At 50.9% G+C, this 24,631-nt stretch overlaps 1 protein-coding gene across 3 annotated transcripts in view; it reads right to left on the bottom strand.

Annotated features, from left to right (window-relative positions):
- ABAT (4-aminobutyrate aminotransferase) overlaps positions 1–24,631 on the bottom strand; it is a 63,190-nt gene that overhangs the window by 21,721 nt on the left and 16,838 nt on the right. For all 3 annotated transcript variants that reach the window (XM_004586745.3, XM_058680817.1, XM_058680818.1), the window contains exons 2-5: positions 9,510–9,623; positions 6,997–7,094; positions 5,146–5,175; positions 3,287–3,404 (exon numbers count right to left, since the gene is read on the bottom strand). In XM_004586745.3, coding sequence (XP_004586802.2) covers positions 3,287–3,404; positions 5,146–5,175; positions 6,997–7,094; positions 9,510–9,579 — 316 coding nt within the window. In that variant the 5' untranslated portion in view covers positions 9,580–9,623. The remainder of the gene's footprint in view (positions 1–3,286; positions 3,405–5,145; positions 5,176–6,996; positions 7,095–9,509; positions 9,624–24,631) is intronic.

The following is a 24,631-nucleotide window of genomic DNA, read 5'->3' as shown; positions in this document are numbered from 1 at the left end:
TGATGAGACAAGAGGAGGACATGCCATGACATCATACTGCACAAAGAAAACCCTAAGAGAGCCACTCAACGGTTATTTGTGCTCATACATGAGCTCAGCAAGGCTAGAGGACAAAGGCCGACTGAACTGTACACCAGCAGGGAATGACTGAGAAATGAATTCAGGTGGGCTGCCTGGCACTGCCCCTGAGCTATGCTTTGCAATCTTGCTTCTTGAATAGCAGGTCCCCAGAACATGTTGGATGAATAAGAACAGCTTGGTTTCATTCAGTCACTTTGACAAATGTTCTGAGAAACCTGATTTTACCCAAAAACTTGTAGAAATATGAAAAAGAGAAAATCGTTCCAAGCCAATGAGAACGGCAATGACCACTTATGGAACCCTAACCATGTGCTAGTCTGTACTGAATCCTTTGTAGGCATGCTCTCGCTTTATCCCACCAGGGGCCCCAGGAAGGACATGTGGCCAGTTCACAGTGCTGATGGCGAAGAGGAGATTCGGAGAGCTGGGGCACAGGTCTGGCTCCTTCATCACAGAAGCATCCCAGGGCAGACTAGTGCTGCGTCTCAATTCTTTCTGCTGTGTACTGAACATCTACTAAGTGCAGGGGTAGGGGCATGCTGTCTGTCCATGGTTACTACTCCAGGCTGCATTTAGAGGAAGCGGGAGACCCTGAGGTCCAGAGACCAAGCTGTGAGACCCTCAGGGACGAGTCAGCTCAGCAGATGAATGAATAATATAGAGATCCAATGACTCCAAATAGTCACATCCGAGAAAAAAACTAATCAGTGATTTGGGGGCAGGAATTGGATTGTGGTGCAAAACTCCTTGTCCTAAAGTACCCCAATTGTTACTATGCACTGTAACATGGACTGTTAGTGTATCTGCAAATTCCTGTGTTGAAATCCTAACCCTCCAGTGATAGCATGAAGGGTGGGGGGGCACCTGAGCATGGTGGAGCCCTCCTGAAAGGGATTGGTGTCCTCAAAAAGGTCCCGGGGGTTAGGGTGCCCCTTGTACCGTGCAACAACACAAGGAACACCACTAAAACACTATGAGTCAGAACACAAGCCCTGCTCGGAGGCCAGATCTTGGGGATTCCCGGCTTCCAAAACTGTGACAAACAAAATTCTGCTGCCTGTACATTGAAGTCTGCAGAGGACACCTGGTACCATAAAGAGGACGGAGGGCAGAACAAATGGATCAACTACCCCAGCCAAGTGCTGGCAGTGCTGGGCAAACGGAGACTCTAAGGTGGACTATGTCAACCAGTGGTTTCTGGAGAGATTTCATCGTGCTTGGAGTGGTAAGACTGGCAGGAATTCAGAACTGTTAAACTATCAAAACCTCTTGAGCAGGACCCTTAGAGCATGCCCCACAATGGGGACCCGGGGGTGGTGTCGGGTGGCTGTCCTCCATCCCAGGGTACGCAGGCATTTGGGAGGCTGGGTGTGGCTTTTCCCCTTATTTCCCCCCTTCCCCCAGATACAGGAGAGAAAAAAAAAGAATGTGGAAATAATGGTCTCACCCACCTTCCTGTAGCCTTGACCCTTATCACCCTAATCAACTAGGGAAAAATCGTCAAAAAATTAAAAAAAAAAAAAAAAAAAACCGCCTGCTGCCTGTGCACTGTTGAGTCTGTGGCACTTGGTGATAAGAGTGCGGGAAACTTCCAAGCCCTGCCTGGGAGGAGGGTGGGCTGGAGGGGTGCAGAGTTGTTGCTCTTGCCCCCCTTGGCCCCAAGGTCAGAAAGCTTCCATTACTCAAGAAAGGACACTGGGTTTTTTTTGTTGTTGTTGTTGTTTGTTTTTGTTTTGTTTTGCTTTGTTTTTTTGGCCAGAGGTCTTTAATCTGCGCCTCCTTTTTCCACTGCCTCAGTAGAGGAGCTTGCAGGAGATAAATGTCAAGAAGCCCCAGAAACAGCTTGTCTTTCTGCTTTCTGCTGGAGCTGGTCCTTGTGAGCAGAATCCCACCTTGGGCTTTCCTTTCGGGGGACCCTACGTGGCAGGGCAGGGGTAGATACCTGCACAGCTGCTAGCATGTAAATAAGCTGAGGAGGCAGTGACATTGGTTCCAATCCCGGCTTAGCCTAGGACTCCATTCATAGGTGCATAGCAGGGAAATCCTGACAGCTGGAAGTAATGCTAAAAGATTTCTTTACTGGACTGTCGGAGGCATTGAATGACATGACAGGCAAGGCAGCCAGTACTACGTCAGGCATAGAGTACCTTCTGCTTAAACCATCTCAAAGATTCCGGAGCCGGAAGAAAAGGCGGCCAGAGGGAGAATTTTAGAACTCACAGTTCTTAACAAATGCTGCTGGCCTGGTTGCTGGGTGGCCCTGAGTGAGACACTGAGTCATCTGCTTCCTGTCTCATTTCACCTTCATGGGAAATAAACAGGTTTGAGGAAATGGGCTGGGGGTGTGGCCACCCACTACTGGGGCTCAGGGAATGGCCCCTGACTACTGAGTGGGAGGGTTGGGGGGTGCTGCTGCAGGGGCGCAGAGGGTCAGCGCAGCAGCATTTGCTAAGACGGGCTCTGCTAGCTACGCTCTCCGTACTACTGAACACAGACGCGAACCCAGCAGCCCAAGATAGACCAGCCATCCAAGCTGCAAACCTCAGATTAGCTAGCTGCTGTGCGCCTTTACCCCAGAAGTCCTGCTCTGCAGGGCTGGGAGGTGAGTCTGGGGAGGCAGATGGTCTCCTCCCAGGGTCACCTCCCCGGGGCGATGGGCCATCTCCCAGCTGCCGTGTGTGGGCTGACAATGGCTCCAGCTGCCACCACCTTCACTGGAAAATCACCCTAGGCCCACAAAAGACACTTGGCCTGGATTACATCTGTTTTCCCCTCAGGCGGCTGATGAATGTCCAGTGACTGGCAGCCCCCAGGGGAGAAGGAGGCCAGTCCCTCGGCCTTAGCTGGACCCCCAAGCTGTGAAGCTGCCCCCTGTCCCTCGGCAGCCATTGGGTCAGGCCAGGGCAGCCTCGGAGCTGAGGCCTCACCCTTTTTATCTTCCTCCTCCACCCAGTGCTATTCCTTTGCCTGGCCTTTCTCCCGAGAGCTCTCCCTCCATGACCCACCTGAATTGCCACCTCAGGAAGCCCAACCCTAGAAGCCTACATGGCAGACACGGTTCACACAGATGTGCTGGAACTGCTCTGCCAGAAGCTCTGTCTACGAGTGCCAGCTGGCGGGAACAGCTAAAGCCTAGATGGGCAGCCACGAATGAGACAAAAGGGGGACGGGAGGCACATGCAAGGGCTGGGCTTCCAGCTCTTACCAATGGGGACAGAGGAGATCTGGGAATAGAGGTCCAACATTCGGTTGCCATCCACGTCGACCAGGTAATTGCCCCGGCTCTCTTCGTAGTTGCAGAAAAAGTGCACTGCTTCTGCATTCTGGACAGGGAAAGACAGATTCAGGCTCGCTGCCGCCCCCTGGAGGCTCGGTCTTTCAAGAGTAAGCTTCACTCAGTGGGCCGGCCCATGCTTTGCTCTCTGAATACTTGGGACATCTGCAGAGTGCTGGCAATGGTACCTTTCCTTCTTGGGAGCACGTATCTACATAGTTTGCTTTCTAGTTGGCAACTTTATAATCTATACATTTCTCTGTATGTAATTTACATATCATAAAAAGGGGACTATAAATCTCAAGTAGATTCTGATAAGATAACCATGGGGGACTGGTTCCAGGATTTCCTTCTTCCTAGACAGTAAAACCCAGGTACTCTTGTCCTCCTTACAAAATGGCACAGCACTTATATATAGCCCACAAACATCTCTCTGGAACCTTTAAGTCACCCCAAGATAACTTGGAATACTTGAGGCAGTCATGAGTGCTTAATAAGAGGTCATGTTCTGAGAGACGTGACACTGGGCAGTTCTGTCGCTATGCAAGCATCAAATGCACTTACACCAGCTGCAGCAGTGGCTGCCTCACCAGGTGACAGGGGCCGACCACAGTAAATGTGGTCCAAGGTTAGCTGAACCACTGTTAGATGGCAGATAATGCAAAAGTATTGTTCAGGGAAAATGGTAAGGAAAAAAAGTCTGAACATATTCAGTACAAGTGCAGCCTTTAAAAAAATATTTCTGATCTGCAGCTGGTTGACTCTGCAGAAGTGGGACCTGCAGGTATGGAGTGCCAACTGTATGTGATGAGCCTTGGAGCAACACTTAGAGGACTGAAAATACACGGTAATCATTAGAGAAAGAAAACTGTTACACTAGGAAATATCCACTTAATGCAAAACCAAAAGTAAAAGATCAACAAAGAGAACAAAAAAGTAAAGTGGCAGATATCAATACAAGGCCACCAATATTAATAGTGAATAGATTAAACAATCTAAGAGAGACTGTCAGAATAAAAAGAACCAACTCCATGCTGTTCACACAACGGTTTGACAGGAAAAGGAGGAAAAGTATGATGCACACAGTGACCACAGAAAAGCTAGCAGGATTCATACTAGTGTCAGATAAATAGACCATAAAATAAAAACACGACCAGAGACAGGGAGAGGCATTCTATAACGATGAAAGCTCAGTCCATTCAGATGCAGCAATTAGCAACGTATTTGCATTTAACAACAAAGCCCCAAAATACACAATGAAAAAAAGAAAGGACAGAATTAATGCACAGAAAACAGCTCTATGACAATAGCAGGGGACTTCAACACCTGCCATTCAAGAATGGATAGGACAATTAACAAGGCAGGGAAGACTTGGGAGACCCCACAGCAGCTCAACCTAACAAATGTCTAGACCACACTGCACCCAGCAAGAAGGGAACCCACACTCTGCTCCATAACACAGGGACCACCCCCCTAGGCTGATCATAGTCCAGGCCATTAGAAACACCTCCATAAATGTGAAAGAACTGAAGTCACATCAAACACGTCTCTCCAATTACAAAGGAATGAAGCTAGAAGTCATTAACAGAAAATTGGGAAATTTACAAAAAATGTTCAAATGAAACAGCACGTAAATTCTTATAAATCAAAGATGAAATCACAAAGGAAATTAGAAAATGAATTTAGAAAAAAGTCAACTACTACTTTTTTTTTTTAAAGAACCACACAGATCTGAGCATCTTCTCTCCATCATATTGTAGAAGCCACAGAAGGGGCTCAGTCTGACTTACCTGAACTATATTCAGCTGTTTCATTAACTCCTGTGGGCAAAAACAAAGCATTACACAAGCACACCTCCTGCCCAAATGGCTCAGTATCACTCACATCTTCCCAAGTCGTGGCACTTTGCTTCTCTCTTGCCAAAAACTTAAGGGTTTAACTTAATAACGAAACAGTTTATTGCCAACAATATTATAAATATTTAAAATTGGGCCCGGCGGCATGGCCTAGCGGCTAAAGTCCTCGCCTTGAACGCCCCGGGATCCCATATGGGCGCCGGTTCTAATCCCGGCAGCTCCACTTCCCATCCAGCTCCCTGCTTGTGGCCTGGGAAAGCAGTCGAGGGCGGCCCAAAGCTTTGGGACCCTGCACCCGCGTGGGAGATCCGGAAGAGGTTCCTGGTTCCTGGCTTCGGATCGGCGCGCACCGGCCCGTTGCGGCTCACTTGGGGAGTGAATCATCAGACGGAAGATCTTCCTCTCTGTCTCTCCTCTCTGTATATCTGACTTTGTAATAAAATAAATAAATCTTTAAAAAAAAAATATTTAAAATTGCTTTGTATAAATAGATGGCAGGAAATGATTCTGACCTGGTTAAATTACCAGTGTAACTGACAAGACTAGAGGTAAGCTAAAACATTTAACACTAAAATTCAAGCTGAAGAGATTTGTTTGGCACCCATAAAAACATGGGTTTTCTTTTCATTTAGGAAAAAAGGGCTTTATTCCTATCCTAGTAAGAATATAAAGTGAAAATATTAATTTGCATATTAGAGTTTTATCATTATAACTCAAACACTCCAAAAATTGTTCAGGCAATTTTATATAGAAACTGGACATCGGAAACTAGTTGCAAAATTGTTACAAAGATTTTTACTCAAAATAATTCAATGTAAAATAAACTTCAGTGATTCATGTCATGAAATTATTCTTTCATATAAAAAATACAAAATTGTATTAATGACAAGCATGAGTTATTCCAAACATTTTACTACTTGTAGATTAAAATCCATCCTTCTAATAGAAATGACAAATGCTTCTCCTTTTGCTAACAAAACATAATCCAAAATAACATAATCATTCACATTAACAAAAATATTTCTGGATTTATAAAATCATTGCAATGGCAAAAAGAGTAGCTATTGATAGTAACAAAAAAAAAAAGACACTCTGTAAAATCTGTAAGGAAAAATAAATTTGCTCTAAAACATTTACCCTACCCCATTACCTGCTGGCCTAGACAAGAAATCTTTCCTTCATCAGATTCTTCCTCCTATTCTCCAAGATCAAATTCGGGGTGTGTGATGAGCATTCAGGCCCTGGACCACATAACATCACCAGGCACTTCCACTCTGAGTCAGCAGTTCGGGTGTTCTAAGCCCCAGCCCTTGCTCTGGACTCAAGCCAGGCCTTGGGTCTTTGGCCAACAGGATGAAGCAGGAATGACACAGAGTGAGTGAGCATCCCGGGCCTCAAGAGACGCACAATACGATGACAACTAGCCCAGTATGGCCTCCTGGAAGCTGACAGACCCATGGAGCAGAGCCAGTCCTGCAGGGACCCGATTCCAGTGCAACTCAGAGACACAGACAACCAGCCACTGCCAGGTGTGCAGTGAGTCCAGCAGGAACACCCCTTCAGCCCCGAATTGGCTGTGGATGCTCCCCAGGCCTCTGTGACTGTCCTGCACAGCTGTGGCAACGCGCATCTGTCTAGCACCTTCAAGAAGGCTGCAGAAGGGCCTGGGTCAACACCAGGGTCTCTGGCAGTGAACAGTCCAAACGCATTAGTAGCATGGGTCCCTAAGGTCTGCTGTTGCTCTCCTGGGTCCCTTTCTCTCACACTCAGGTGTGCTCAACTCACCAGAGACCGAGGCCCGGGGACTTCCGTCTTCATCAGAGGCCCGTCATAGTCAAATTCAATGTCGACTTTGGCTGCTGCTTGACTGATGAGTCTGCATCCTGCAGTGAGCAGAGAGGATGACAGCCCCTGGGGAAAGCAGATCTGCAGACAAATTCTGCCCCAACAGACACCCCAGGTCCCCGACAGGGCTGGTGCCAGGGCCTCACTCCGATTCTGCCAGCCCACCCCAGACCTACCTGGGCAGTGCAAGCTCATCCCAGTTTTAACCAAAACGAAAACCCAGCGTTGATGATGCGAAACAGGCACGTCCCTGAACTTGTGGCATGCTACAAGCTGAGACCAGCTTCCTACTGCTTTCAGTGTTTAGGATTCATCCCAAGGAAGTAATGGGACATACAGATGAAACTCAAACCCCTCATCACACCGTTATGTGTAACAACAAAGAGGAAATAGCCTAAAGCCCAACATGCACCCAACTTCCCATCCAGTTCTCTGCCAATGGCCAGGAAAAGCAGTGGAGGAAGGCCCATAGAGTTGGGTCCTTGCACCCAAAAGGGAGACCTGGATGAAACTCCTGGTGTTGGCCAGTGTGGTCACCTAGGGAGTGAATCAGCAGAAGGAAGATCTTTCTTTCTGTGTCTCTCCCTGTCATTCTGTAACTTCGATATGAATACATGAGTTTTTTTATAATTAGTCTTTTTTGTTGGTCCTTTTTTGGGGGGGTCCTTTAAAACAAAACAAAACAAAACAAAACAAAACAAAACAAAACAAAAAAGATTTATTGGGCCCAGTGTGGTAACCTAGCAGCTAAAGTCCTTGCCTTGCATGTGCCAGGATCCCATATGGGTGCCAGTTTATATCCTGGCTGTTCTGCTTCCCTTCCAGCTCCCTGCTGGGAAAGCAGTGGAGGACAGCCCAAACCTTGGGACCCTGCACCTGCATGGGAGACCCAAAATAGGCTTTGGGATCCTGGCTTCAGATTGGCATAGCTAAAATAAAATAAAAATATACATGAGATGGGGCAGAGCAGCATGGAAGCATCGGAGAGGCCTCGGGGTAGTGTTGCCAGGGATGGGTTGGGTTGGGTGTGCGGAGCTAAGGCAGAAGGCATTCCTAGCACGGCAGTGCCTATCCGATGCCCTGTAAGACAGCTGGCCCTTAGGTCAAGTCCAGGTACTTCTCAGATTACAATGAGGTTGGATTTGGCGCTCTGGTGCTATGGCTTAATTGGCTTTCTACAGTGCTAGAATTTCACAGGGGCGTTGGTTCACATCTCAGCTGCTCCATTTCCTGTTCCGCTTCCTGCTAATGGTTTGAGAAAGGCAGTGGAAGATAGCCCAAGTGCTTGCCACTGACATGGGAGACCTGGATGAAGCTTCTAGCTTCTGGCTTTGGCTTGGTCCAGCCCTGGCTTTAACACCCCTAATTCAGGGCCCGGCACAATAATGTAGAGCTAAAGTCCTCACTTTGAATAGGCCGGGATCCCATATGGGAGCCAGTTCTAATCCCGGCGCTCCACTTCCCATCCAGTTCCCTGCTTGTGGCTTGGGAAAGCAGTCAAGGATGGCCCAAAGCCTTGGGATCCTGCACCTGCGTGGGAGACATGGAGGAAGCTTCTGGCTCCTGGCTTTATATCAGCTCAGTTCCGGCCATTGTGGCCGCTTCGGGAGTGAATCATCAGAAGGAACATTTTCCTCTCTTTCCTCCTCTCTGTATATCTGACTTTGCAATAAAAATAAATAAATCTTACAAAAAGAAGTATTCAGAACATTTGCATTCACCTGTAGTGGGTAAAATCACCCACCACAGAGCCCAGTTTGTAACAGAGTTAACTCTTTGCTGTGGGAACCCGGGGGGCACACTGGAGGACACAGTCATCAGTTGTTTCCTCTGGGATCACATGGCTGATGTGGAGCTGTGACTCACAGCCACCGCCCCAGATCAGAAAGGAGGATCAGGCCACACACTGCCAGCAAACATCATCGCTTCTCTGCCTTTTGGCTAAGATCGGGTATAAAGAGCAGCACGGTTTTACTCAATGCATATTGCTTTCACATCATGGTAAAGGCGAAGATCACCAGTTGAGCCTTTGTCAGCAGGGAACTGTGTGAACAGAGACCTGGTCACTGGCAGTAAGGCCAGCTGTGGCTTTCCCTACCACTGGCAGTAAGGCCAGCTGTGGCTTTCCCTACCACTGGCAGTAAGGCCAGCTGTGGCTTTCCCTACCACTGGCAATAAGGCCAGCTGTGGCTTTCCCTACCACTGGCAGCCCACCTGCGCAGGTGAAGGGGTTGTAGAGGTTCTTTCTCCCTGCAGAGCTGTCCCTGGGGGCACAGGTGAACATGGTTGGGAACCGACAGGGAATGGTGATGCTAACAGTTACAAGGTGATGGTAGAACAGTCCCCAAGCACTGGCTGGTCCGCCCCTTTAACATCAAGAACTCATTCAGCTCAGGGGCCTTGTCAACTGTGACTCAAGTGGACCCAGGCCTGGCTGTGGCCCTGGGGCTTACCTGGCATGAGCAGGTGGTGGTTGTGCTGGAAGCTGCAGGCTAGCCGCCGGGTGAGCAGCATGGAGGCCATGGCCCCTCCTTCAGGAACAGGGACCCCTTTCAATCGCTGCCACTCTGCAAGAAACCAGACAGGCAGACTCAGGCCCAGGAAGCCCACTCTCCTGCAGGCCCCATGTCCTTTCCCACCCAAGACGAGAGTCCGCTGACATCTCAGCGCAAGCGTACTTGAACCAAGGATTCTCCCGAACCTGACTCTCATCCACAGGAACGTTTCATTTGGCTTTGATCATACCACAGGCAGGAGTACCATGCCCACTTACCAGACAGAGCAGGGTTGGTTAAGATCCTTCTGCAAAACACTGACCAGCGCCATGGCCTAACTAGCAGGCAAAGCCTCTCCACGTGGCACCAATGTCCCATATGGGCACCATTCAAGACCCAGCTGTTCCTCTTTCTTCTTTTTTTTTTTTAAGATTTATTTATTTTATTACAAAGTCAGATATACACAGAGGAGGAGAGACAGACAGGAAGATCTTCCGTCCAATGATTCACTCCCCAAGTGAGCCACAATGGCCGATGCTGCGCTGATCCGAAGCCGGGAACCAGGAACCTCTTCCGGGACTCCCACGCAGGTGCAGGGTCCCAAGGCTTTGGGCCGTCCTCGACTGCTTTCCCAGGCCACAAGCAGGGAGCTGGATGGGAAGTGGAGCGCCGGGATTAGAACCGGTGCCCATATGGGATCCCGGGGCTTTCAAGGCGAGGACTTTAGCCACTAGGCCATGCCGCCGGGCCCCTGTTCCTCTTTCGATCCAGCTCCTTGCAAATGTGCCTAGAAAAACATTAGAAGATGGCCCAAGTGCCTGGGCCCCTGCACCCACATGGGAGACCTGGAAGAAATTCCTGGCTTCGGACAGCCCAGCTCTAGCTGTTGTCATTTAGAGGGTAAGCCAGCGGATCTCTCTCTCTCTGCCTTTCTTTTTTTCCCTGTAAATCTGCCTTTCCAATAAAAATAATAAATCTTAAAAGAAAAAAATACTGAAAAGGCTGTCTGATCCCTAAGCTATACCTGATTCCTGAGACTGGAAATTCAGAGCAAACATCATGGGGCTACTCAGTGTGGGAAGCCAGGATTCCCTCTGCCCTGTTCCTACAAAGGGTCTGGCTGCCCAGGAGTCCTGGGCATCAGTGGAGAGCCTGGTGGCCCCCTTAGGGCTGTGGGCATGTTCCCTGGTACAAACAACCATCACAGTTTGCTCAGGCCTGGGTGAGTGTGGGGTCTGCAGTTTATAGGACTCCCATTTTGAAACCAGCAGAGGCTGGAACAACCTGGGGTGGTCACTCTACCCTGGGTATTTCAAGCTGGGGACCTAGGTTGACCATAGAAATGCAAGTGCTACTCAGTCTGCTGGGGTTGGACTCTAGTATCCTTCCCCTGGGACACGTGGGGATGGGCAGAGCCAGCAGTAAGGGGCTCATAAATGTCCCTCTCCATGGAAGGAAACATGACGAGCAGGGGAAAAATGCTCCTCCACATTAACATCTGAATACCCCACAGAAGTGAGGGCCACACCCACACACTTTCAATGACGAACTGTCACACTGGAAATATATACCCCAATGGCATTTGGGGGCCCTGCAGGTTGGAATTGACCTTATAACAAAAGGCGACATTAGGCACTATTCTCGATTCTCACACAATCCATTTCAAACAGCCAGAAGATTTAATGTTATTCCTTCTCTCGCGCTCACCTCTAATTTAATCAACACATCTTAAAGGCAAACCACTGTGTAATTTGGAAGCTGGGAAAAAAAATCATGAGTAAAACACTCTTTCTGAATCACAGAATTCAGCAGCAGAAGATGGTAGAGGCAGAAATGAAAGCAGTCAATGTACTGGGCTGCTTTACCCAACCTGTCAGTACTTTAGATAAGCTGGCAGTGGGCGGCCTTGTAGCATGGCTGTTAAGCCCAGGCCACTGCCTGGGACATGTGCACCCTGTCGCAGAGTGCTGGTTGGCATCTCTGACCCTCAGCTTCCACTCCATCTTCCTGCTGATGCACCCTGGGAGGCAGCAGAGGATAACCCAAAGCACCTGGGCCCCTGCCATCCTTGTGGAAGACCTGGATGGAGTTCTGGGCTTTTGGCTTTGGCCTGGCCCAGCCCAGGTGTTTGCAGACATTTGGAGAGTGGGCTGGGGATGGGAGAGCTCTCTGTGTGTGTCATTCAGCCTTTGAAGTAGATGCAAGTAAATGGATATATCTCAAAAAGAAATGACCTGGAAAGATACCGGAGGAGAGAGCCCAGCTGCTCTAGTGTAGTCTTAACCAGAAGGGTTTGTGCTTAGCCTGGCTCCCAGGGAGAGGCTGTAGGCCCGTCCATGAGACCCTGGGGCTCCCGTGAGCTGGGGAGAGGACCTGGAGGAGGACACTGACTAGAGTGGGAGTTGATGAAGATGAAGAAACTAAGGACCAGCTCTTCAGCCCTCAGTCTCAGAGCTGGCGTGGCCTTTGAAATTATGGGCTGCTCAAACAGTTAAACCGCATGACCACATGACTCAGTCATTCAGCTCCTAGGCGTCCACTCCCAGTGAACTGGACACAGGGACTCCCACGTTCACAGCGGCACTGTCCACAAGAGCTGACTTGGCTTGGTAGCATTCCAAATGTCCGTCCAGGGGATAACGGGTCTGGACAAAGGGTGTCATCCAGCCACAAACACGACGTACTCCTGTGTACACTGCAACGCAGATGAACCCGGAAAACATCACGCTAACTGGAGGAGGCCGCATGCAAAAGACCCCATGGGAATCCCATTCATGGGACACTGCAAAAATGGGCCAGTCCACAGAGAGAGTAAACGGCAGCAGCTGTTAAGGACTGGGAGGCTGGGGGACCAGGGAGTGGCCATTTGCTGGGTTTTAGAGGTCATTTCAGGAAATGAAGCCTTCTGTTAAGGCTGTGCAACATGCTGAGTGGACTAAACAACATTTAATTGGCTAAGCTGGTTAGCTCTGTTATGCCGACCTTAATAAAAATACTAATAAATTAAAAAAAAAGAACTATGAAGTTCACCCTCCACTTTTAATACTAGGGAAGACAGAGGGACTGGAGTTGTGGTGCAGCCGGTTAAGCCACCACCTCCAGTGCCAGCATACCGGCTGCTCCACTAATCCAGCTTCCTGCTGAAGTACTTGGGAAAGCAGCCGAAGATGGTTCCAGTACTATTGTCCCTGCCACTCATGGGAAGGAGGTCTGGATTGGAGTTCCAGGTTTCTGATTTAGGCATGGGCCAAGCCCAGTCCTTGTGGTCATTTTGGGGAGTGAACCAGTGTTGGAGGAGTTGTTTTTCTGTCTCTCTCTCCTTCCCTCTAATTCTACCTTTCCAAAACAAATAAATGTTTACAACAGGGCACAGAAAAGGCCAGAGATGGATTCATGATGGAGTGATAACACCACCCATCATGCGGCCTTGGGCAACTTTACCTCTGCCCTTGCTTATCTCAGAAACCAAACACACATACACACACACCCCTCTCTCGGGCTTCTCCAACTCTGACAGCCACCTGCCAAAATATGTGGGAAGGCCCACAGCCTGCAGGGACAGCACTCCCCAGGCCTCCACTCCTAACCAGATGTGACAGTCATACCTCCCCACTTCTTCCCATCCTGCCCTTTACACGTTGCTGGCCCCTGGATTTGCACCTGTGGAAAGAAGGGGAGATCTCTCTCTCTCTGTAAATCTGCCTTCCCAATAAAAACAAAGAAAGAAATAAAAAAAAAAAAGAAAAAGAAGAAAGCTGGGCAGAGCTGACTATCGGAGGCCGGGTCCCAGACCTGGCCTCCTCTGCTGCTGTGATGAGAGCTGAGCAGGCATGGACAGGGGCAAAGGCAGGCTGGCACACAGTGCAGAACAGACCCTTCGTGTGATCAGAACTGAAAGTGGGGACCGAACTCAACCAACGCATTAGAAAGAATAGGAATCATCACAGCACACGGCAAACGAGAGCACTTTTTGTTGTAGCCGTGCAGTGCACCTGCAGTGAATTCTGCTTTGTACTGTAGGCTTCCATCAGGACAAGTTGCAAACTCTGGTCTAGTCAGATAGTGAGCTCCTCAGTCCACCCACCTCTCTCAGCCCCTTTTGTTTTAATTAAAATGCTAATTAGCGCTCTCTCTCTCTTCCTCTCCTTCCTCTTATCTGCCTTGTGCACTGCGAGGGTGGGGTGGGAGAAAAGGGTGAGTCTAATGTCTAAAACTCAATAAAATGAGAAGAATTCAGGTGAAAGGGCAAATAAAAAATAACAATAAAGCCCAATTCCCTTCATCCTGCTGGCGGGGGGGGGGGGGGTGGGTTGGAGGGGTGGGGAATTAGGGGCAGCCAAGGAGGTATCCTCTATGGATTGCGCACCTACTACGTGCAATGCATCTTCCACGGGTAATTTCAGCCACCTGCAGGAGTCACACTGGATAACAGGGCTTGGATCTGACCTCTGCCAGCTGCCAAAGCAGAGACCCTCTGCCCTGCCCTGCTAACAGTCACAGGGGAGCTACCTGTATCAGGGCCCCACCAAGACCAAGGAGGTCTGAGCCTCATGGGGTGGCCTGAGGCATCACCTTTATCTGGGAAAAGTGGGGGACGGGGCCCTGAAAAGGACCACAGCTCTGCACGATCCCTGGAAATCCTGGAAATGGAAGGCTTGGTTGGGTTCCCACGTTGAAAGTCCAACACAGGGAGAAAGCAGCCTGTGTGGGCCCCTGGGAAGCTCGTGTGTGACCTGCTGGATGTGACCTGCTTCCCTTGCACTGTCAAAGGATCACAGGCCCTCACTAACCTGAGCTGTGACCCTGGGCACATTCAGTGACCTCTCTGTCTTAACTTCCCCATGTGTAAAATGGGGCAAATTCTGCGCACCTCCCTTGTGAGTCCCTAGAGACTTGCAGCCTACCCCGGAGCAGTGTTTGGCTGCAAACATTCAGCTGGCTGAATGGCAATGCTTCACAAACACACATACACACAACCTCTGACCATGACTCCAAGGTGCAGCTTCCCAGGCCCTGTGTATGCATCATTGGCTAGAAACAGCCCCTCCAGGCCTCTCTGAAGACACTCCCTCTCCTTCCCCATCTGCCCTCAGAGACAAAGCGCTTGTGGGGCTCAGGACATTCCTTTCTCCAGCCACTGGCTCTCCTGCAGACTCTATGGGACAACCAAATTGCTGTCAAGGCCAGGGATCACCATGGCAACCAATAAAGCAGACTCCCCAGGCCTTTGCAGAAGGCTAACAGAGCCCCATTCAGGGGCTTTATCTTGGAGCGGCTACCCTCCAATCCCAGCTCTAACACCTTCTCTGGCTTTCTCTGCAGCACTGGCCCCAGTCCCCTCACCCTCCTGCTGCATGCCACGTTTCCTGCAGCAAGCTGCCTGCCTCGTGGTGTACCGTGCAGTCATCAGGGCCTGGTGTAAGTGGTCAGGAATGCTTTTCTGAGAGAGAAGAAAGTTTGGACTCCCAAGAAAGACTGAAGAGGCACACTGAGATTAACATGAGGTAGACACTGGGTCCACACGGCAGCTGGGCTCTAGGCAAGGTGGTCAACTGTGAGATGGAAGCAGGAAGCCCACCAAGAAGTCACCAGGCACCTAGGACGGGTAGGGCCATGAGGAATGCACACAGGGGGAGGAGCGATGGCGTCCTGCAGGCTCCTTCTCAGCTTCCACCTGCTCTCTACCACGGAGAGCCTAACAGGCAGCCAGGGTGGGAAGGACCTTGTGTACCCACCACGCCCCTGCTATAAGCCTGGCTGCGCTGGTCCTGTGAGACAGAAGCTGGTCCTCTCAACCAACCTGCTCCCTCTTGGTTCTGTGTTCTAGTCCTCCCAGGCCAGTCCCCAACCACAAGAATTAGGTAGACTGTAAGCCAGGTCTGGAGGGAGTAGGACACTGCTTGTAGACTGGTGTTTACTCAGCCTGGAAACAAAATGAAGGGAAGAAAACATGCAGACGAGGCTGCACGTGGAAGTCACCGGAGTGAGAAAGTCCCGGCAGCCTTCGCTCTGGGGGCAGGCCATGTAGGAAGAGCATCTGAAGACCCAGGAGCCAGCCTCGGGTCTATTTCACAGCAAGGAAGACAACAGGCATAGCAAGAGGACTCGAGCTGATGCCCAGGGCCACATACAGCCTGGGCTCTGGAATCTGCTCAGTCTGAGCACTAGCACCTTGACCCCACGGGGAACAAGGATGCGTCCTGTCTGCTCTTCGAACCTCACGTTCCAGGGAGGAGGACGACAATAAACAAACAGGGTCAACATGACTGGGAAAAGTGCTAAGTGCACACATTCCACAGCAAATCTGCACTTCCTCCAAGAACAGTGTAGCTCCAGGCCAGAAGACGCAGTGTTGGTGGCTGCAGTTACAGGGTGTCCCCGGGTAGCCCTCTGTTCCCTCGGTCATGGATGGACATCTTGGGTCACTGTGACAGATGGTGCATTTGTTCACGCGCATGCACTGGGGTGCCCGCTCTGTGTGAACCGGTGTGAACTGCTGTGAGGCTTCACACACGCCCCATGCTAGAAGGCAGCAATGCCCATTTCTCAGGTGAGGAAAAAGGCTCAAAGAGGCTTTGTCTCTTGTGCACGGACAGGCAGCTGGGGACAGTGGAGATGGGGCAAGGACCGAGACAGTCTGGCCCTGGGAAGACCACTACCCAGGTGCATGACCAGACTGGTGGTTCTGATTCTCACCCTCAGGTGACACCGTATCAGACAACTCAGGACCAAGATACGCTCCTTCTCCAGGGGAAGGAAACGCCGCTGATTGAAGACTCATCTCTGGGCCACAAACATCCTTCATGGCCCACCCCTTGGCACCTCCTCCACATCCCAACTCTTGTCCCCCGTCCCTCCCAGGATGCAGCCCCTCCATCACCCATAAGAACGGACTGTCCTTGCACTGCAGCACACACTTGGTCTTTCTCCAATCCACATGTTAATGTTCATTCATTGATTACTACACTGATTTTTTTGGTAAGATTTATTTATTTTTATTGGAAAGGCAGATTTACAGAGAGGAGAAGAGGCAGAGAGGAAGACCTTCCACCTGCTCGTTCACTCCTCAAGTGGCTGCATCGGCCAGAGCTGAGCTCGATCCAAAGCAAGGAGCCAGGAATTTCTTCCAGGTCTCCCACACGGGTGCAGGGTTCCAAGGCTTTGGGCCATCCTCGACTGCTTTCCCAGGCCACAAGCAGGGAGCTGGATGGGAAGTGGAGCTGCCGGGATTAGAACTGGTGCCCACATGGCATCCCAGCCCATACAAGGCAAGGATTTAACCACTAGAGTGCTGCACTGGGCCCCATTCATTGATTCTTTTTTTTTTTTTTTTTAGAATTATTTTTATTTTTTATGATTTTTACATAGTTGGTTAGGGTGCAAAGGGTCAGGGGCTACAGGAAGGTGGGTGAGACCACTGTTTCCACATTCTCTTTTTCCCCTTCCTGTATTCATTCATTGATTCTTACGAAGTACAGGTCATTTCATCGCACCCAGAGAGACAACGCGAGGAGAGGCAGCTTGCGCACTGATGCCTAGGTTATCGTGAGAAAGATTAGTGCCCTCCTAAGAGAGACCCGAGAGAGCTCTCGTGACCCTTCCACCACAAGAGGACACGGTAAGAAGGTGGCCATTGATGAACAAGGACACGCCAGTGCCTTCATCGGGCACTTGCCAGGCCCAGATGTGGGAAATAACCTTCTGGCACATGTAGAAGCCTCTCTGATACAGCAGCCTGAATGGCCTACCACAGCCCTGTGAATGAAGAATGAAGCCTGACAGCTTCTGCTTGCATCTCGGGTCTCTGTGCTGACTGCTGTCACTCACCTCTTGTCCTCCTAGCTGACCCTTTAAACACTTTCGTTCTGGAGAGCTCCGGAAGGGGAGGCCCAAGGAAATGGTTGTGAAAAAGTGTCCCTTGGGGCCAGTGTTGTGCCACACCGGGTGAAGTCACCACCTGCATATGGGTGCCCGTCTGAGTCCCAGCTCCGAGCTAACGGCCTGGAGAAGTAGCAGAAGACGGTCCGAGTGTTTGGGACCCTGCCACACACATGGGAGACCTACATGAACTTCCTGGCTTTGATCTGGCTCCTTGCAGGCACTTGCAGCCATCTGGGGAGTGAACCAGCGAATCAAAGATCTCTCTCTCTCTCTTTCTCTTCCTCTCGCTGCCCCTCCTCCTTTCTCCCCAACTCTCCAATTCTGCTTTTCAAATACATGTTTGTTTTTTTTTTTTAATATTTGCTCTGATAGCACTATCAACAGCATCTCAGAACTATTGAAACTACTTGAGCAGAACCCTCAGAAAATGCTCTACAATGGGGACCCTGGGTTGACACTGGGTGGCTGTTCTCCATCCCCAGGTACTGAGGGGGTTGGGAGGTGGGCGTGTTTTTTCCGCTTGTATCCTCCCCTCCCCCAGATACAGGAAGAAGAAAAAGAAAACCTGTAAACAATGGTGTCACCCACTTTCCCTTGATCCTCAACCCTTCCTACCCTGATCAACTATGTAAACATCATCAAAAATAAAATAAAAATGTATATCTGCTTTGAGCAGGCAGACTCATCACTTGCTCGGATGTGGCCATCATGTCTGCCCAGAACAATCCCCTGGCCTTCGGGCTGGTGTGTGGTGATTCCAGGAACCTCACACCCAGGCCTACATCCCCACCTGCTGGTGTGCTGTCACCCACCCACTTAGGGGAGTCTTCCCTGGGGTGCCAGAGGGCAGATGGCTGGAGCCATTGACCACACAGCTGACACCAGTTCCCTCCTTCAGCTCAGGCTTGTTTAGTGAAAGGAGGGAAGCCCAGAGGCTAAAAATGGTACCAAAGAGAGGGCTGGGATTTGAATGTTGTGGGCAGGTGCCTGGGCTAGGGTAACATCTCCCACAGGAGGGGGTAAAAACCTGCAGGGACCCCCAAGCCCACCTACTTCAGCAGGTCTCCACTTATCACAAAACGCCTGTTTTGTGACTTCTTCAGGATTTGGGCGAGGGGAACAAATTAACCAAAGAAACAAAACAAAACAAAAAGCAGATCTCTGAAATGCACCGTCTGGGAAATGTGCAAAGCCCCAGGCATCCTGCAGGTGGAAAGACAAAGCTGTAGCTTTCCTTAAACCACATCAGGTTTTTTTTTTTTTTTTGAAAACTGAGGCAGGCACCCTCTTGCTGAAACATTCCTTGGCTCCCAGCCACCTCCCGCTTCCCCCGGGAACGTGCAGCTGTGTCCCCAACTCCCTGGCTCGTCCTGAGCCGTACACAGTCACGGCTTACACTGCATGGTCTGTCAGAATGGAACGTTCTCCTGTGGACACCCCCAAACTCTCACACACCTTTTCCTGGTGAGCCTCCTGGCACTCCAGGGCGCCCCGAGGCCCACCTTGACCCTACCCAGCACTCACATATACCCCTCCAGTGACCTGCCTGTACTCTTGATCATGACAATTCTTAAACACACAGGACAAAGGAATGAACTCGGCTATCCTCACCACCTATTTCCACAACAGTCCACGTTATCCACACTAAAGCCATGTGTTTTGTACTTAAGCCCCGTCTCTCCCTCCGTCTATGAACTTCATTCTTTCATTCCTGACTAGGCATTGGCATCTTCTGATGTCACACTCTAGAGCCTAAGGACCCACGCATGGGGCTGTACCATCAGACAACACCACCCCAGGTCAATACGCAAGATGATTTTTCCATGTGACAGAGCAGGGGAGCGAGTGACTCACTATGCTCAGTGGGAAAACACTTCCCACCCAGAGAAGGCATGGCAAGCATGTGCTGTGCTTTGAAGGACCGCACGCATCCCACCAGGGATCCCACCAGGACAGCGGGGCTTGGGGATCACTACGGCAGATCTTTCCTTTCCACCCCCAGGAAGGAGGGATGGAGAAGGAGCCCACGGTGACCAACAAGGCACAGGTAGGTGAAGAGGCTGCCAGCATGGCAGACTACTGAAGCAGCTCGGCCGGCTCTAGATCCAGGGCCTTCGCCCTGGCAATGTGGCAGAGGGATGTCACGGCCACTCACACCAGGGGACTTGCCATACCAGCAGCAGGGAACCGCTTTAGCTGCCGAGTCATGTGGAGATTTATAACATTTGAGGGTCATACCAGATTACCAACTTAAAAGTTAGCCTGGTGTAGCTGCACTGGATTTTGAGCCCCACCTGTGGCTGCATCGTAAAACCAGACCACGTGATTTCCTAGGCCTTTTATGCGGCCTGCGGACCAATCGATTCCCAGCCCTGGGAGGTACACGACTGTTGAGCTATCTTTAGTAATCTGACCAGAGTGGGAGGAGGAGGTAGAATGTTGAGATTTGGTCCAGGCTTCCGTCTTGGGCTCTGCCTCTGTTTTCTCAGCAGGAAAATGGGTATGACAGAGCTGCTCTGAGGGTTCAAGGAGATACATCCACACACAAGGTTGGCTATCAGGCCCAGCAGGTAGTTCAAACTAACAGAGAAGTTTCAAGCATAGTTGAGCAAGTGCTTGTAATCCCAGAGCTGTCAATTGTTAACGTCTGTCCCATTTGTTCTTGCTCTGGTATCTCCCATCTGTCCTCTGAACTGAGTCGCAGGCACCGTGTTTCATCCCTAAATCCTTCCATCTGTCTTCTGAGAGCAACTGCTCTAACCCCCATCACCTCAGTAAGAATCACCCGACATACAAGACATTTCAGTCTCACAAAAGGTACCAATGACAAAACACCACCACCTGACAGCGGCTGCATCCAGTCTTCCCTGGCCCTCCGGGTCTTTTTGACCTTGCTTTTGCTTCCCCTGCCTGCCCTCACACATTGCCTTTGGTTCCAAGGCTTTCCACCCTTTTTTGGTTTACCTGGAACCCTTTTCAGCTGTTTCACCATTTACGACACTCACGACCCAAGCCTGCTGCTTTGGATGCATTTTGTTTTCATGTTTTTCTTGAGGTCCCAGCAGAGTTAACTGCAGCTCGTGAGCAGGTTTGGGGAGAGAGGTCAGAGGGACACAGGACGCCAGGGGGTCAAGGGTGTTCCAGGCAGGGAAAGGGGAACGTGTGGGGATTTGGGACGGGCAGTGCCCCGCAGCTGGGCAAAGGCAGCCTTGGCTAGGAGAAGGCAAAGAAGGTGGCATCCTGGGGGAAGGGCGAGTGCAGGTGGTGGTGAAGCTTCTGGGAGGGGAGCAGCAAATGGGGGCTTCTCCTACTCAGACTAGAAACTTCTTAAGGTCTGTGTTGCTCCTGTGGGGAACCTGGGCAGTGCACAGCCACTGGCTGCCACCCCCAAATATTCAGGGACGGGCAGGGCACAAGGACCCTCTGGCAGAGCTGACTTGGCTGCCAGCTCCTCCCACCGACTGCAGGACTCAAGCAGCGCAACAGCCAGGGTGGCTGCCCACATGTTGTCCAAAATTGTTTTCTTCTGGCTGAGTCCTGGGGCCTGGCTTGCTTCAGGAAGAAATTAAAGAACTGACTGCAGGAGTCAAAGATGGGGGTGGGGTGGGGGGAGGTGCTGCAGGCCAGCACACTCTCACGCCCACTCTTGGTGTGAGCCAGCCGGTGGTCCGAGGGGGTTCTCACCGCAGACGCCCACTGCCAGCCCCTCCCGAGCCTCCTATCTCTGAGGTTCAGAGGGCAAGGGGCAGGCGGGTGCTGCTTCTGCCCAGAGGATAGAAGGAAAGGATCTGGAGTACAAACACCTTTCCAAGGTGACCCCCACTTCATTTCCCAAAACCAGAAGGCACACGCATGGCGACAGTGCTTCAGCAAGCCTACTGCATGACTGACAGCAAATTCCTTACTGGTCACGTCTATACCCAGCCCAATTTTCTGCCACTTTCAGGAGGCTTCTCTTGCTGATTCCTCCCCAGAAAACACTCTTTAAAATCCTGCCGTGTGTGTTTGTGTGTCCTTCACGGAAAGCCACACGCAGGCAAGCTTGCACACATGGCCATGCATGCACACATACCCTCCAAACCACACTGAGAGACACCCCATACGTGAGCACACACACCCCCACTCACGGCGCCTGGTAGTCAGGGGTCCTGCAGCCAGCCCAGCTTGCTCATTTCAAAAACCTCCTCTCTATCTGCAGGGCCCCAGGGGCACGGCCGGCTGGATTCATCCTCAGTGGTGCCAGCTCCCCCACCGGAGGATGCTCTGGACCCCCAGGCAGCCCCCAGAACGTGGGCTCAGCGATGGGAGAGAGGAGAGAAAGCTGCTCAGAAGCAAAGCAGGTCTGGGAAATGATGCGCTCAGCTGGTGTCCAGCAAGCATGTAAGAGAGAAGGAGGGAGAGAATGTGAGGGGGGGAGGGGAGAGAAGGGGGAAGAGAGAGAGAGAGAGAGAGAGAGAGAGAGAGAGAGAGAGAGAGAGACTGAAAGAGAGGGGATTCAGGATCGAAATAGAGGAAAAGATGTACACCAAAAGAAAAACCACAAAAGAGATACACAGAGAGCAAAATCAGATTGTTTTGTCACAGTATATTTTCAGCGCAGCCAGAAAGCAGAGCACGTGCTCTCAGAGCTTCTGAGAGGGGCTGTCTCCCCTTGCCTTGCAGGACCTCTTCCGGGGCATTCCTGTCACAGGCTCAGGGACCCTTGGGGCGGTCAGGCAGCGTCTCAAGGTTTCAGGCTCCTCCAAGGCTCCTGGAAGGACTGGGGAACCACCACCAAGAAGGAGCCCTTAGCGGTGCCCGGTCATTGCCAAGAAGGGGCTGCTCTGGCTCTGAGGTTCCCCCTAAATCCCTCTCAGAGGCGCTGGGGACCTGGCCTCCCTGGGTACGGCCAAGCTGGGGGGTGGGGGTGCTCAAAGAGAAACAGGTATGATCACCAGAAGGGAGGTGACAGTCGGGGTTGGCGGGGGACAGCAGCAGAGCATTGGGTCACGTGCTGCTCATCAGTTGCCATGACGACGGCAAGGGGGTGGGGCACCCCAGCCGGGCTGCTCTAAGTCACCGTGACAGCGCTTCAGCGGAGCTATTACGCCGTTGCCAGGGCAACCAATGGGTTCAAATCGCAAAGGAAATCTATAATTATTACAAGGTTGATACCCTCGTACTGAGTGCAGGAATCAGTCCATTGGCGCGATTCACCCCGCACTCCAGGAGGGAGAGACGTCAGCCCCACGTCCCCACAGTTGGGAGAGGCCAAAGAGGCCCTTGGCAAGGCAGGGCTGTTGACGCCACATACATTGGGAACCCGGAAGGATCTCTTGGTGGAGGGATGACCTACCACCAGGTGAAACCTGGTACTTACCAGTATATACCAGATTGCCAGTACTTGCTTTGAAAGGCATTTCCCATAAATGATGCTAAGCCCCAAGGTACAGCACAGTTGAAAGAATTTTGCAGTAAACAGTATCTGTATACACACCGTTGGGAACAGGCCTGCTGGGTCACTATCAGCCCCACCCACCCATTCATCCTGTCTTCTGATGTGTCTGAGTAGACTGCAGACATCAGCAGCCTTCCCCTAAAATACTTGAGCCTGCATTAAGCATTTCATCACTCGTGAACAGACAGCACTTTCACATATGGCTCAATCTAAATAGAATATGTTGCTTTCTGTCAGTCTTTCTAACATTTCTCTCTTCTACCCATCACCTATCTACCCACTCACTCGCCATCATCTATTCATCCATCCATCCTTTAGCAGTCCATTTGCTGGTGCTATAATAATGAAATACCCCAGCTGGGTACTTTATGAAGAGTTTGGGGCCAGCATCCTGGTGTAGCACGTTAAGCTTCTATCTGTGATGCTAGCAGCCCACGGTTCAAGTCCGTATGCTCAACCTCAGATCCAACTCTCTGAAAGTGGCCTGGGAAAGCAGCAGAGAATAGCCCGAGTGCTTGGGCCACTGTGCCTGTGTGGGAGATCTGGAAAAGGCTCCTGGTTGCTAGCTTTGAACTGGCCAAGTCCTGACTGTTTCAGCCATCTGGGGAGTGAACTAGTTGATCTCTCTCTCTCTCTCTCTCTCTCTCTTTCTCTATAACTTTGCCTTTCAAATAGAAACACATACATCTTTCAAAATATAGATCTTCGTTTAGTTCAGTTTTGGAAAGCTCAAGATCAGTGACCCCGCCTCCTTGGCCTCTGGTGAGGGAACCCTTGGCTACATCAGAAATGGCAGAGGGCATCATAATGGGCACACGTGGCAGAGGGAAGGCTCACATGGCAAGACGGGAAGCCAGAGCAACAAAGGGCTAGGCGCCCTAACCTGGGTACCTCTCTCATGAGGGTGCTATTCCCAGGGAGTCAATCACCAACCCCTAGGCTCCGCCTCTTCAGAGTGCTCCCTCTACATCACCACCGGGGAGCAAGCTTTGGGGGAACATACTTTAACTCCAGCAAGTCTGTTCCTCCCATCTACCCACCCGCCCAGTTCTGGGAGACCTCAGACACACTCAGGGCTGCGAGATTCAATGCCCCCAGTCTCCCGACTAGGTGTAGTACAACCTCTAATAGGTACAATCTGTTCCCTTTACAATTCCCTTTCTCTCTGTTCAGTACCTCAAGGAACAGAACCACTGCCTGCCCATTTGTCTGAGTCAGGGACAAAGAATCCTGGATCCTTTCCCCCCCTCCGCCCCCCATTCTCTTCCCTCACCAGGCTGCCCTGGGATTTGCCTTCCACACCCACTTAGGGCTCATTCTCTATTCTCTATTCCCTAGTTCAGGTACCCATTCATTTCTTCGCTGACCAATGGCCCCAGCCTTCTGATGGCTCTCCCAGGTGCCACTTGACCCTCCCTTTCCTTTCCCCATACTGCTTATAACAAAATATCTGCTTATGTTAATGGTGTGAGGGAGTTCCAGAGTGACCACAGGAACAGAGTCGTGCTCCTGCACCCAAAATTTTAACTGATCACTCCTCAGCACAAATTTGGTTCTCAGGCCTTTGGGTGGCCTCTGAAACCCTGCCTACCTCTTTCTTAACTATGTCATCCCTCTGCCAAAAAGCATTGGGCTGTGTGGCCATGGAAAGGGAAAGCAGCCAACCCACCCACCAATCAACACAGCCATCTGCTAATTAACCACCAATCAATCCACTCCACCAATGACCCACCAGCCAACCTTTCCAAGCCCCACCCACCCA

Source organism: Ochotona princeps, chromosome 24, assembly GCF_030435755.1.
Source record: "Ochotona princeps isolate mOchPri1 chromosome 24, mOchPri1.hap1, whole genome shotgun sequence".
In the NCBI taxonomy this organism is placed as follows: domain Eukaryota; kingdom Metazoa; phylum Chordata; class Mammalia; order Lagomorpha; family Ochotonidae; genus Ochotona; species Ochotona princeps.
The sequence above is the reverse complement of the archived record's forward strand: the minus strand, read 5'-3'. Positions and strand labels throughout refer to the sequence as shown.